At 35.0% G+C, this 15,773-nt stretch overlaps 1 protein-coding gene and 1 pseudogene across 2 annotated transcripts; one reads left to right on the top strand and one right to left on the bottom strand.

Moving 5' to 3' along the window:
- The first annotated feature begins 4,280 nt into the window (after positions 1-4,280).
- LOC112509486 (ER membrane protein complex subunit 10) lies at positions 4,281-13,642 on the top strand. Of its 2 annotated transcripts, none has more exons than XM_025114467.1 (9): positions 4,281-4,695; positions 5,752-5,814; positions 5,917-6,012; positions 6,903-6,950; positions 7,494-7,565; positions 9,312-9,370; positions 10,706-10,796; positions 10,904-11,064; positions 13,362-13,642. In XM_025114467.1, the coding sequence occupies exons 1-8, from the start codon at positions 4,372-4,374 to the stop codon at positions 11,060-11,062; spliced, it is 912 nt and encodes a 303-aa protein (XP_024970235.1). In that variant the 5' UTR covers positions 4,281-4,371; the 3' UTR covers positions 11,063-11,064; positions 13,362-13,642. The 2 variants fall into 2 exon arrangements, with proteins under 2 accessions (XP_024970235.1, XP_024970234.1); XM_025114466.1 differs by having other exon boundaries at positions 13,365-13,642.
- Positions 13,643-14,533: 891 nt separating this feature from the next.
- On the bottom strand, positions 14,534-15,604 carry LOC112510234 (annotated as a pseudogene).
- Positions 15,605-15,773: the final 169 nt, after the last annotated feature.

The following is a 15,773-nucleotide window of genomic DNA, read 5'->3' on the forward strand; positions in this document are numbered from 1 at the left end:
AAACCATTCAGCAACTGACAAACAGCCTTTGAATGATCTAAGATTCGAACATGAATCGAAAATAAGGTATTTATTCAAAATTCGAATGATCTGAAATTTGAAAATCTGAAACTTAACTTTTCGATGATATATTAGGGTGTGCAAAACCCGAATTATCCGAAATCAAAAACCAAACCGAAACCGAAACTAAGGTATTTATGCAAACCCGAATGCCTGAAATCCGAAAACCGACTTTTGGGGGAATTTTTGGATTCGGGTTGGGTTTGATTTTTGGTCGCTGAATCCATCTGAAAACCCGAAATATATACATATCTATTTTTAATACCATATAAACATAAGAATTTATCTAATTATCTTTTGAAAATTGTACAAATCTTAGTCGGTCGTATGTTTTTATTTTCTAATTTCTAAGCATACTATCGAGTTATCAATCCTCGAAGTTGATTGAATTCATCGTCAAAATCAATTGGATATACATTTTTTGCATTATAACTAAACCCGAACCCGACCAACCCAAACCCGAAGCAATTTGAAATCTGATCAAATTATTGGTTTACCAATCCGAACTCACTAGCCCCATATGATGCACACCTCTACTTGTAAGTTTTCAGTAATTGTTATAAAGAGTAGAGTTCAATATAACTCGAGAGAAAGACACCACTCCGCCTATACTCCTAAGATACTAAGAAATATATACTGGTGATACTTTGGTACATTAAAATATTATTCTAACTTATAATATGTTACTTCTCTACTCGCAATTTCCTTTTCATAATCAACCATTTGATACAACTTATCCATGCTTCTTACGTTTATCACACTCAGTTAATTTTCTCAATTCACATATATATGTTTACAGTTACTGAACATATATACGAATGAGTTACATAGAGATCTAAATAGATTGGAAACATGTGTATATGAATAGCGTACGTGATAGCGTACTTGTCTAATGTATATATTGACATATTTGTTTCTTACAGTCAAATAGTACCACCACTTGAAAGAATTTATACGTCTGATGGATTATGTAACCTAAAAATCACAATTCGAGTCTCGTGCAATTGTACATGCTAAAATAATATCGTTAGAACACAAGTAAAGTGGTATAAAGTACTAAATATCGTTTCCACGAGGACAATCACAACAAGCAATAATCCAAAAGTCAAACTTAAAAAGTGATTTTAGAAAGTGAATTCAAATGAATGCTTTTGAGTGGGTTAGCAAAGGTGCAAGTTCAGGTTGGAGTTTAGCAACAATGCGTTTAGTACCCATCGGGACCGAGACCGAGTACTCGGAACCGGAACCGACGGGTATCCGCTGTTTTTAAATGAAAATTATTTTATATGTTTATTATATTTAATAAACTGAAATTGAAATTATTATTTTACATTTAAGGGTTACAACTTACCGTCGTTTTGCTGTTGTTAAGAGCTTTTATCAAATTATTTATGTAATTGTTAGTTTTTAGTTTTTATCGGGTTAGTTTTCACTGTTCGTAGTATTTACTTATTTATGTCGGTGTCTAATAATTTTTTTTTAAAAATCATACACCGGGTATCCGGTACCAGAATTGGTTCCAAGACCGTTTCCCAAATATAAAGAACCGTTGTAACCGGTTTCGGCTCCTTCATTCCAAGATCGCTAGTTTCGGCTCAGGAACCAGTTCCATGAATTTTGATCGGGTACCCGCCTTTGCTCGTTCCTAATTTTGATAATTAATAAAATTATACATTTATACTATATTATATAACATTTATACATTATCTTTTAAAATTAATTTTTTTTTCAAATACAAATGTATAAAAATACTGTATACAAATTAATATTGATCAGAGAAACTTATGTCGCATTTGGTTCGCAATATTTTTGGATGTATTAGTTTATGTTGAAGGAATTTGACTTCTAAGGAATTAGAATGAAACCTTATTAGGTTTGACTGAATCTATTAAAGGAATTAAAATTTACTTGTTTGGTTCATAAAATGTAGCTTTGAAATTGGAATGAAATATGGTAAATAACCAAAATACTTTTTTTTAAGCTTTGAATTATTTTCTTAAACTAAAAATATTTTAATAAAATAACCATTTAATTTGTAAAACGGTACAAAATCCATGACCCTAAAAAGAACGAAATCATGACATGTTATTCCATCAAAATACAATTGACAGTTCAAATAACTTATTTGTGGATTTTATATCATACACAAATGTTGTGCGAGAATAAGAGTTAAGATGAAAAATGTAAGAGAGATATAGACCCTTTATCATTTTTAATCTCAACCCACCCCATGACCTGCGTTGCCGACTTGAAATGTGCTCTCAGTTATAGTTGTTCATGGGCGGGACGACCCGTTAAACCCAACCCGCTAGAAATACGAGTTTGGACAATTATTAACGAGAAAATAGACGGGCTCGGGTTTGTTCGTTAAAATTAACGGGCGGACATAGGCAATGTGACAGTAAAAATGGACAGGTTTGTCCAGGCCGTTTATATTTTATAATTAATACTTTTTACCATTAATTATAAATATACTAGTATATTTTAAAATTAAATTATTTAAGTTATATAATGAGACTATTTGGTTATTTTTGTGAACTCAAAAGGGCAAGGGGTTGTTTGTTTATGGAAGTCGGGATTTTGTTTTTCATTTATTTTTCTACTTGTTGAGATCCATATGTCACTTTAGTTGCTTAAAATTTTAATTGCAACAGTGTTTTTCCTTTATTTTATGGTTCCACTTATGTTAATTAATTGGTAGTGAAAGTTTTGAGATTTATAAGAGTTACACTTTTTAGACCCGTTAACCCGTGGGCAAGCCCCAACCTGTTTATAGGTCGGGGCAATGGCAAGTTGTCAAGCCCCAAAAAAAGACTTGGATTTACTTAGGTCCGTTGGACAAAATAAATAAATAAGCCCGACTAGGACTCAACTCAGACCCGCAAATGATCACCTCTACTCTCAGTGTACTGCCATACGCATCTAGACAATAGTCTTATCTTGGAGATAGACGATGGACTTGCCATTCGACATGAGCTTGATACGATAACTGATCCATTGCATTAATGTTGATCTTCAATTATGATTTTATATTAGGGTGAAAACCCTTCTTACCCTTCACATAACTTTCATTATCACATGAACTCAATCATCTACATCTATATCTATACTACTTTATAAACCAGATTTATCAAAAAATTTTAAAATATTTTTTAATGCACAAATACATGTATGCACAAAGTCTTAAAAGTCTTAAAAACAACTTATTATGCATTAAGTACTACTATTTTGTGCATTCAATCTTAAAATATTTTAATCTACAATTAAAATAACATATAGTACAAATTACCAATGCACATTATTATCTATTCTTTTCATGTTCCCAATACACTTTTAACACCTTTCAGTCATGCTTTCACCCTATCATACCTCTATGTCTTATCTCCATCCCCTAAAGTGAGATTCAAATTGATATTTACCATGAATTATTAAAAGTTTTCACATTCAATTGCTCTAGAACTCTCAGTCTCGCTATCAATATCTTAATTATTTGCTCTTGGTGTAAATCGAACACATGTGTGGAATTGTTTAAATATGTTGGTATTTAAATATATTGGATTTTAAACTGTCGTACAATTTTTTTCATCGATAGACTGTAATTGGAACAATAACTTTTAATATTCAAATTGTATTAATATGTAAAGATCAAGTGTAACTTATATCATCGTTAATCTTCTCTAATAAAAGAAGTGAAACTTCAAATTCGTTAAAATTCACAGCTCCCACGCAACACAACTAGTTATTTTACAATATAACAGTTTCACATGTATTTGTTTTATTAAATAAATCTTTTACGTATTTTTTTATTATAGTAAAAAACCTGACATGTATTTTTTTTACAATAACGTAATCATATAACAAAGAATATTAGTTTTCAATTTTATATTATTTATTTCCAAATGATAAATTGTATAAAAAAGTAAAGTATTTTGATTTGATTCATATTTTGGATAAGATGTATTTTCAAAATGTTCATTTTGGTATCTAAGATATAAAATTTTAAACATTTAAGTATCCAGTTAAAGACTAATTTTAGATTAAAAAAATTAATGTCACAACCACATAAACAAATAATACTAAGTTGAATATCACATCAACATGATAACCGATTAATACTTTAATCAATTATTTAAATATTTAAAATTTTACATATTAGATAACTTTTGTAATTTTTATGCAACTTTTTTTCCTTTTCTTTTTCTTCGGAGTTCGGAAGCGAAGGATTAAAATTACAAAAATATGTGAACGGAAAAACCGAAGAACTGTATACAAGAAGTGTGATTTGATCTGCAAACCCTAAACTCTTCCACCATGACACTCACCAGATCCTTGATGCTCCTGCTGCTCTTGGTTTCATCGAATTCAGCTTTTCAATCCGACGAGCTTCTAGTCGACGACGAAGAATTCGGTCTAGAAGGTGGCCGTTCCCCTAATATTGACCTAACACTTTCATCATCACCTCCGATCCCATCTCGTGTTCATTCCCCTCCAAAATCCACTCGTAAGAGGTCGGTGGATTCTGAATCAGACTCCAGAGTTCAATTCGTTCTCGAACACGCGTTGGGGGTTTCCTCCGAGTTCTCCGCCGCCGGCACTTTCACTGCTCGACTCAAGGCTTCTGCAAATGGCGGACAGGTATAAATTTTGTGTTCTTGATGGTGGTTTTGTGAGAAATGTTTAGGAGGTACTGAGTATACGAGTGTTGTCAGATTTGAATGTTAATATCGACGATTGTTTCGAAACGAATACTCTTTGATTTCACAATTGATCTAAAATTCTTAGGGAATTCGTAGTATTTGTTATTAAGTCTATCTCTGTCATTGATTTTTTTCTTCTTGGAAATTTATCGAATGCATATCAAGCTATAGATGAACTCGCAATTTCTGATCTCTAGTGGACCTCTCAGTAAGTTGAATATGGTTTTCTTGTTATCTGATCCGGGCTTGCCCAAGTTATACTGACGCTGATTACCTCAAAAGCATGGGATTATTGGTAATTGTCAACGGAAGAACCATTTGTAACTACTTAATTATCAGTGGTGTCTATGGTTAAATTCCGAGACACATCAAACTTGGATATAAGGTTGGATTTCAGTAATAAGCAGTGAAAGCACCAAATAATGTCTGTCTGGTTTTTCAAATTCAATTCACTACCAAGTAAAACGCATACTGTTTCCTTTTGCATCCTGTTACTCGACACGGTATAAATGGAAACAGCATATACTATTGTTACTTTGTTGGTACGGCAGTGAATTGAATTTGATTAACCAGGCAGACACTGTTTGGTGCTTTCACTACTGAAATCCGACCTGATATCCAGTTTTGGGGTGTCTCGTAATTTAATCATAGACACCAGGGATTGTCAAGTAGTTACAAATGCTTGTGGCTGGCAAGATTAAGCTTCACCAGCGTGCACTTGCCTTCCTATATTCTGCAATTCACCCTTTATACTTTTTGTGAGTCATTGAACAAGTTTTGGTTCTATCATACTCATAAAGTTTAGTTTGGAATCAGGGGGAAAGGGAAATGATAAATGACTGGCCTTCCGGCATTACTTTTTATGTCATGAAGCTCAGCATGATCATGTCTGATTTCTGCACATATATGCAATCATCTTCGTGTAGTTTTATATTTTAAACATTAACTAATAATGAATTCTTACATCTCTTGTTGTTTTGGCATCTATTATCAGATTCTTACAAAGCTTCGGTTCTCAAGGAATGATCTTACTGCAACAGAGAAGGAGAAATTCAAAGTGATTCCTCCCATACATTTTCTTTTTATTATTGCAGCAGTTTTGTTTATGTTTTAATACTTTTATGACTTAATTCTTTTTCTTGATATTATGTTTGTTCAGAAACTACTGGAAGACGACGATTTCTACAGAATAAGATTGCCATCTGACGTGTTAAATGCTTCTGGGAGGGACTATGTTATTTCCTCAGTGAAGGCAGTAAGTGTGAAAGTGGACTTTATGCATCTCCAACGGCTGGTTTATGTATTTTAAATTTTGCCTATGTTATAGTTTCTTAGCACAAAGAAAATAGCAAGCTATTTAATAAATTAACTATTGAAAACTACACAGCCATGAAAAAGCGGAGACATGCTTCTTTTATCTCTTTGCTCTAATAAAAACAATGCTCAGAGGGTAGACCGACTCCATATCATGTTCACCCGCCATCATAAAAAAACGTTATAATCTTCATATTTTATTAGTTGTCTACTTGATAACATGACATCGTCTAGAAATGCCATCTTCCAGATTCAGCTATATGCCTATATCCTCCTGAAACAGTACTGATAGTGCCAATGGTCTGAAAGTTTTATACTTGCTCTCTTCCCATAAAGAAGATGATTTTTCTCCCTATTGAGGGACATCTAAATTACCATGTTCCCTGTTTTTTTGTTATAAGAGCTGGTTTACATGTAGGCTTTTCTGCACCTGTCAGCTCTTGTCTATTAAAGTTATTTCTTTCTCTTTCTTTTCCTAATATCGAAACAAATTAACAGACATAGCTTATCTCATACATCGGTCAATTGTAGCTCAATCTCACAAACGAACCTTGATCCCAGTTTATTTGAAATGATGCCATTAAGAAAACCTTACTTCATTTCAAGTTTGTACCTTATGTCGTAATAATCATGTCCTTGTGTATTTAGTTTTCTGTACATTGGTGGCTTCATATTTCTATATCACATGACATTATAGTACTGTAGTACATATAACTCTATATCTGCAGATCTGCCAAATGGTTAGCGTCTTTCCATATTTTGTTCTAGTTTCTAACATATTTATTTGTCATACAAGTTGCTCAACCTTGTCTTTGTATCTGTTTAATCCAGAGATGTCTCCCGAAGGATGGCTTGGAAGAGCATATTCTTATACACATGGTAATTCTCCTCCTCAATAATTAGAGAAGAGCAAATTACGTTTTTTGTCCCTGTGGTTTTGAAAGTATGGTTTTCATTCTCGTAATTTATAATTCATTTCCGTTTTTGTCCTCATGATTAAAACTTTATTGCCTTTTTTCGTCCCTATGGTTTACTTTTCATTTCTATTTTAGTCCACCATACTTAAAAGTAGTGTTTAACCTCAGGGATGAAAATAGAATGAATTGCCAACCATAGGGACTAAAACTGCAATTTTGAAACCACAATGATGAAATCCGAAATTTGTAGCAAACCACAGGGACGAAAAATGTAATTTACTCATTAGAAAAAGTCGTTCATTAGAGTACAAGTCAAATATCTGCTTATATTCGTCACGGTTAATGTTGATTTAATTCATAAATATATAGTGTTGTTGGTATCTAGTTTGGTAATTGTGCCACTTTGATTAATTTGTACATGCAATTCAGTTATAAATTATAGGACACCAAACAACTTAGGTAAATATACCATCTTGAAGCTTGCACTAATTCTGTATCATCACAGGAAGGTGTTAACATTTTGGCTGTCAGCTACGGTTCTCATGGGGCCTGCCAGCATCCTCGCCAACTGAGACTTGTAAGTTTGCACCAATCCATTTACTCATGAGTTGCAGTTGACGAATACTTATGCTGTGTTATCGAGTTTTATTTAAGTAGGAAAGGAAGGGAAAGGGAAGGAAAGTAGGAGGGAAAGAAAAAGACATTGTGTTCTCGAGTTTTTTTAGGGAAAGAAAAGGAAAGGGAAGGGAAGGGAAGGAAAGTAATGTTGACTTTCCTCCCAAAACTTTCCTCTCAAATGTGGGAGGAAAGGGAAGGAAAGAAAGAGAGAGAATTTATAAAAGTTAAAAATATTTATAAAATAACACATACACCATCAATTACATTCCACTATAAAATAAAGAAGGGTTTATTTTTAAAAATGACATCTTTTCTTTCCTTTCTCTCCTACTCAAGGACATGAAAATTTGTTTTCTTTCCTTCCTTGTTCTTTCTTTCTCTTCGATCTCAAGACCACAAATAAAAAAATTTATTTCTTTTCCTTTTTCTTCCTTTCTTCTCCTTCTCTTTCTTTTCTTTTCTTTCCTTCCAAAATTCAAGAACCCAGCGTTAGTGACAGAGTGGGCTTTGTTATTTCTCTTTATAAGATCGTTCAAGCTGTTAGGAGATAGTTATGTCATTTGCTCTGGTTGACTAACCCCCTTCTTTCTAACTCCTCTGGAGTGCTAGTGTATTAAAGGCTCAATAATAAAGGACAAATGTTGTTTAAGTTGAAGATATTCAAAGATTGCGGGCACCTTCCAATAGCAGATGAGTGAGCTGCTCCTAGGTCTATTATATCACATTGTTGATGATCTATGAGAGCATCTCCAATAGATTCTCCAAAATGAAGAAAACAAAGATTTTGGGGATTTTGGACATGTTTTTTGCTCCAACAAATTTTCTAGAACCTTTCTCCAAAATGGATAAAGTAGGAGAGAGAGTGTAAAAATCTCCAAATTTGGAGAACACCCCAAAAAATTATTACACGAGAGAGATATTTTAAATATATTTCCACCAATAGGAAATTTTGAAAATAAATATTTAGAGAGAGAATATTTTATTAGATGAATGAAATATTTTACCAATATAATCAATGCTGTAATCTCCAAAATGGAGAATCTATTGGAGTTGAATGTATTTTTGTTTTACAGATTTAAAGTTCCATTCTCCATTTTGGAGAGATTTTGGAGAATCTGTTGGAGATGCTCTGAAAAATTCACTAATAAACTGCATAAGGGTCTAAATAGTGGCATAAGCACGCACAATCAAATATACCACCAGACTTGCCACAATATCTTTTATGGAAAGAGCTAGTGAGTTACTGGACATTCTCTCTTCTCACACTCATATTCTTCCCTTGAAACAAGAAGAAAATGGTAAATCTGGTGCTAATTTTGGTGGTCTTATTGTTTTACTTTTGTATCTGTGTATTTATTCACATTGAACAATAGGAAAGTTATATTTTAACACAAATGCCAAGCCAACCCGACCAGATCCCTTGGTCTCTAAAACCAAACTATTCCTTAGAAATGTATGACTACTATGGTTTCTTTGACCACTCTTAACGCATGAAATGATAAGATACAAAGCTTTTCCCTTGATAAACAATTTAGAGAGTATCCCTTGGATGTTGGAAGTTATAAGGTATGTAGACTTTTGATTTTAATTGGTTTTTAAGGAGAACAACTAAAGATTTTGCCAAGCATAATGTGTATATATTTTTATGTTTGTGTAGTTTCATAACTTGACCTTTGATATGTGATTTATTGTTTTTTTGTTTCAGCCTTCAAAGTGGTCCTTCAACTCTCATACACTTTTAAAATACAGCGAACAGGCGCCGAGGTGAAATTTTCATGCTCTTCATTATGTTCACACGTGAATACTACCCTATGCAATATATTACTTCCTATTCCAAATATTTTAGCAGTACGGGAAGGACATGTAAGAATCCGATTTTATATAGGTTTTACTTTTGAAAGGAAAACCTGTTGGACGAACGAGGAGAAGGGACCACCGAACATCCACATTATTCACTTTTTATAAAGACAAAGCTTTTGAGCTCCTCTTAAGTTGGGTTCACGAGTATTTGTCACGATAAGACTAAACTCAAAGACCAAGACAATAATGTTCACAAAGTCATATCTTCAGTTGCACAAGGTGCAAAGATCTTGGCATGCCATACGCATATGATGTACTTGCCCATGCCCCCATCTAGTTAAAGCAGTGTTCAAAAAACCACGCTGCCATGAGGCGCCAGTGTAAGACGTGTCTCCGCCATTACGATAAGGCCCATAATGTTTTTGTAAGGCCTTGCTCACGCAAGGGTGCTTTGAGTTTTTTACAAGACGTGATTTTTTTCAATTTTTTGTAACTTTTGTGTTTTTACACTTTCAACTTTAAATTTTATATTTTTACAAACTTAGTCACATCACTCATAGTTTTTTGGATTCACACATGTCACAGACTCACTGTTAAAACACAATTGTAGAACTCTTCCAATTCTATTTTGAATATCTGATCACAAACTTTTTATATAGTAGTTAATTTATATGAATGTAATTTTTTTAATATCATCATATTATTGAATAATAAATAGAAAACATATATGTATATATAAAATTATATATATGAGATACAAATTTGTCGTCTTATGTCACGCCTTAAAAAACTCTGCATCCTTGTGATCGCATGTAAGGCTTGAGGACGCCGCCACGCCACGCCATGCCTCCCGTCATTTTGAACCTTGAGATAAAGTATCAAAGAACTAAATTTGTCAAGTGATATGACACTATATTCATTCTATATCTCATTTGGGGTTTTATATAGACTGGAGAGCTAAACGTTCTCCTATTTAGAATTTAACCCAACTGAGATGATTACCATTTTGATTTTTGTTCCTCATGTAAATAGGAGGTAAGGTTCTTTCTCCTATGTCCTACCCAAAAAGATTTGATTCTTACTCGGTTTATATTTCTGATTTCAACACAAACCGATACTTGGTTGCGGGGCACTGGGTGAGCCATGTGCCAACATTATGTTTCTTCATAAATAATGTGAATCAACTATGGGCTTGCAATATAAATAAAGCCTGTTGGGCTTATTGTGTAATGTAGTTATTTTTGCTTTTTATTCATCTCCAAACTCATATTAAAGTTCTTTGTTGCAACTTAAAAACAGGACTCCAACATTTTCTGAAGATATCGGTGGTGTTGAGATAGGAGATGAAGAAGGTGTAAAGCCATTGGAGAGGTCCTTTTGGGCTAAATATGTGAGAAGTCTTTGTTTTTTATGCTCTATTGCTTTTACCATTTTAAATCTTTTTGGGAACATCTTGTGTTAATGATGAACTTGATCTTCATGATTCCCTTATTTCAGTGGATGTACTTGATTCCTCTTGGACTTATTGTGATGAATGCTGTCACCCAAGCCATGAACATGCCTGAGGAACAGGCTAGCGGTGCAGCAGGTGCCCAACCACAGCAGGCAGTTGCTGCAGGTCCCCGGGGACAGAGTGCAGCTGTACGGAGACGATGATGGTAATTCTTAAATCCACCTTTGTATTGATACTATGAAATGCATAGCTTTAGTAGGGTGGTTGTAGTTAGGGGTGTAAACGAGCCGAGCCCAGTCAAGTAGTTGGTTATTTGGGCTCGGCTCGAAAAAGTTATACCAGGCTCGATCTCGAATATTTTTTGAGTTATCAAGCTCGTGCTCGATGCTCGTTTACGGGCGATCGATTAACTCGTTTATTGACTCGAGGTTTATAATTTATATATTTTTATTGTAGTATTTAAGAACATATTAGGTGGTTTGGCTCGAAAAAGTATATGCTTGAATGGCTCGGCTCGGCTCATTTAATCGAGCTTTCGAACGAGCCAAGTCGACATTGGTTTTATGAAGCTCGACTCGTTAAGTTAAACGTGTTCTGTTTCATGCTCGAGACAAAAGAGCTCGAGCTCGAGTAGCTCGTTAAAAGCTCGACTTGTTTACACCCTAGTTGTAGTACTAGTATGTATTGTTAAATTCATGCATATTTGGCTTATTACAAAATACATTCTTCGATTGGCATTTAGAAACTGGCAAGTGCTGAAGTTGCATAGTAGTATTATGTGAGGCGCAAGGCGTTATCGAGGCGTATGCCTCAGATAATCTTCTTTGTAATGCTTTTTTTGGCTTTTTTATAAGCTTTATGGTAGCAATAGTACCTCTCTTTATAGTATGTGCCTTTTTTATTTTCAAAAACTAAAAACGCCTGGAACGAATTCACTGTCGTATGTCTGACCGGTGATTACTAGCGAGTCCAGCTTCAACATTCATACTGCCCTCTGACAAAAGTAGAACTTCAAACAGAAAATTATTTGATTCTTGCCTTTCAAAGAATTTCCATGATTGCCCTGGTGGATCTCTCTCTCATTTCAAAAAAGTCTGGAGATTTCGTGATCCGCCACCAAAAACTTATTCCAAGAGAGCTCTGATCAGATCGGAATGGCCCCAATGTGTACTTTTAGTATTTTAAAACCCAGAAGGCTAGTACTTCCAAAATGTGGTTTGACCCTCCTTCCTCCAAGCAACCAATTTTTTCACACCCTCTCAGCCTCTCTCATGGTTTCACTCTTTCCTCCATCAAGAACCCTAAACCAGCACCGTTAGTAATTTAGTATTACATATATTATATAAATGTATATATATTGTGTAGTATATATACATATTTTGGTGTATATATTTCTGGCTCGAAGCTTACGCCTGCTTCAAGGTCTGATTCCGCAATTTAAAACCTTGCTAATAACCGCCTGTTACAGGTAAGACCCATGATTTACTAGCGAGTAGCAACTATGAATCTGACTTCACTAACAATAATCACACGGGGACTTTGTTCTCAACTAATCACCTCTTTAACTTCCCACCTGTTGCTTTCTCTTCCCATTTTGACCGACCTCTTCATGTTGCTGAGATCGAGAATTTGGAATTTCTTTTCGCCTTACATATGTCTGCCATGGAAGACCCCCATCAGTTTGCACCCAATAGTCTATTCTAGTCTTTTCAGGTCTGTAACCTGGAGCTATCTCCAAATTAATTGCTTTAGTTCCTTCATAACCTCATTCTCGTCTTTGTGGGATTAGTGTCGAAAATCATAGGAGAATCTACTTGGCTTGTCAAAATTTGAAGAAAATCGAATGGTGATCGTCACTTTTAGATGCCTAAACCGCTTAGGACTTGCGAGAGACAACTAAATTGGCCCTTGAAACTGTTTTGAGGTCATAGAACAACATCCTTGGAGTCTCGTTTTCTTAAGGCAGTGTTTGGTACTCAGACAGGATTGGACAGGACGAGAGAGTAGGGATGGGACAGGTGGCGGCAGGCTGTGACTGGCTGTGGTGACCGTTAAAACAAATACCATATTAAGGTTATCTATCAAATGAGGGTAGATTAGTAATATTTTAGTATCCGTCTCATTTTTGTCCCAAATAGGTGGAACAAAAAAAATCTTTTTGTCCCACGCTGTCCACCTGGTCCTCTTGTCCCTGCCCTGTCCCTGTCCCTGTCCCATGTTTCCAAACGTGAGGTAAACGGATGAAAGAATTATGGAAGGTTTTAGGGTTTTAGTTTGACATGGGTAGTTTCGTAAATTACCAGACTTGTCTTATTTCCCTTATTTTTGTTTCACCTATTTCGGTGGGGTGGGAAAAAATGCATTTTCCGCCCCAGTCTAATTGTCGCACAAAACGTAGGACAAGTTTTTGTTATCTTCTGTGATATCTTGTACTGTTCAGCGTATCAAATGCACCTAAACTGCCATGGTTGCATTCGTGTGTTGATCCTTTTGGTTTAATAGCAGGATTCTTCAAGTAGCTGGCAATGGCATGGATGGTGGCGGTCTTACGGCAGCGGGGGCAACTTACCATTCGACTGTAGATGTTGTAGTTTTCTAATATGACAATGATACAGGCTTCATCCACTTGAATCAACCCATTCTTTGTGTTGAGATGATTAAAGGCATTGAGGATTTTGTTATAAAAGGGATTACTTTACTACTGAACTCTCCTTGTTTCATTGCATGTTTTCGCAATTGTTTTCATTTTAGGGTTCATATGATAACCACAAACGGTACTTTCCGATACTGCATTTGAAGCAGTTGTTCGAATTCCTTATGATATGCAACTGAAACAAGTTCTTGCTAATGGTAAAAAAGGGGGTTTGAATGTAGGGGCTGTTCTTGTTTTACCAGAGGATTTTGAATTATCCCCTTCCGATCGTATTTCTCCCGAGATAAAAGAAAAGATGGGCAATCTGTCTTTTCAAAGCTATCGCTCCAATCAAAAAATTTATTCTTGTCATAGGCCTTGTTCCTGGTCAGAAATATAGTGAAATCACCTTTCCTATTCTTTCCCCCGACCCCGCTACTAAGAAAGAGATTCACTTCTTAAAATATCCTATATACGTAGGCGGAAACAGGGGAAGGGGCCAGATTTATCTTGATGGGAGCAAGAGTAACAATACAAGAGAGCTGATTTTATAGTATGTATCTATTCAATGAATATACGATATATAAGCCAAATCAAATATGAACTGTCTAAATGTTACACACTGTACAAACTAATCTCATTCATCCATACATATTATCAAATCGATGTCAACGATGTGGATTAAATTGGTTCTGAAATTTGCTTTCAGCCTTATCTATAGCTGGTTTGGTAATTGCCTAAAAAATTTAAATTACACAAGATCAATGGCTAAGATTGGTTTGTATGGTCTGTAACATGTAGGTGGTTTGTATTGTATTTGTTTCTCTCTCTCTTTATATATATATATATATATATATATATATATATATATATATATATCTATACTATATTATAAAACATTTGATAAGACTCTTAAAAATCATTTTTTATGCATAGTGTTTGGATGCATATTACTTAAAATTTAATATTACAAATAGATTGTACGTAAATACAACTTATTAAAATTTTATTTTTTAATCTATATAACTAACTGCAGATAACATAATAAAATACTGGATAAACATTTTATTTTAACTATAAAAAATTAAAATATAATCAAGATAATCTTTAACTTTTAACAGAATAGTTAATCGTCATCCTTATAAAAATTACTAGTAGTTCCCAACAAATGAATCCAGTGTCGCCGGAGGAATTTCTTGCTGAAAAGCCCGAAATCATTATCGGATTTCCCCGCCACCGGACCCACCTTCTGTTGCTCAGCCGGAATCTCCATTTGCAAGACCTTAGACATGTCCATTGCCGGCTGATTAGCTTGTTTAGCCACCAAGGCGGTGTAACGGGCAGTTTCCGGCATCTTCATCCTCCAGTAGTACGTTAGCAATGCCGGAAATGCACCAACCATCAGAATTATCCTCCACACGTAATCCGCCTCCGGAACCGTCGACCTTATTGGATCCACCTCATACGACGGCGCTTTAAACCGCGCATCAAACACGGACGACATGATGATCGCAAACATCCCACCGGCTAAAATCCCAAAACCTTGCATCGCAAACACCGCCGCGGTAAACCCTCCTCGTTTTCTTATTCGAATACTCCGACATGATCGTAGCGGATGATGGGTAATCATCACCGATCCCGAACCCTAACCAGAACCGGAAAAAGCAAAGAGTAGCCATCACCAATTTAGGGTTTCTCCAAAACGACAAACCAGAAGCAATAGAGCAAAGACACATTAACATGAGTGTAATTCCGTAAACCTTCTTCCTCCCCAGTTTATCGCCGAGACACCCATAAAACAGTTGGCCGGCTAGGGTTCCGACCAGAGCTACACCGTTGATGGCTGCGGAAACATTGGGAGGTAACATTCCCGGCTTCAATGAGCTGGGTTTGTGATAGTAAATCCGGCCGAGCATCTTGGTGAAAAAACCCATTCCGGCGATGACGACCGCCGTGAAGTGATACCATTGGGTTTTTGCGCCGTCGAGTGCAGTAAGAACTTGTAGATTTCTGGATGCCATCTTTGAAGTAGATTTGTGGATCATCTGAATCGATTATTACGATGTTTTTAACCTTTCCAAATCGATTATTACGACTTCTATGTTTTGTATAACTAAAAGGGTATTTGTGTAATTAAATGAGATACATCTTAATTTTAATGTTTTATTTTATTATTATTTTTGTTTTAATCGATATTATAACATGATTATACGTCGTTTTGATAAAAATGTAATGTTTTTAATTTTAAATAAAATATAAATATAAAAATATCATAAAATTTT

Source organism: Cynara cardunculus (genome assembly GCF_001531365.2).
Source record: "Cynara cardunculus var. scolymus isolate 2C chromosome LG 3, CcrdV1, whole genome shotgun sequence".
NCBI lineage: Eukaryota > Viridiplantae > Streptophyta > Magnoliopsida > Asterales > Asteraceae > Cynara > Cynara cardunculus.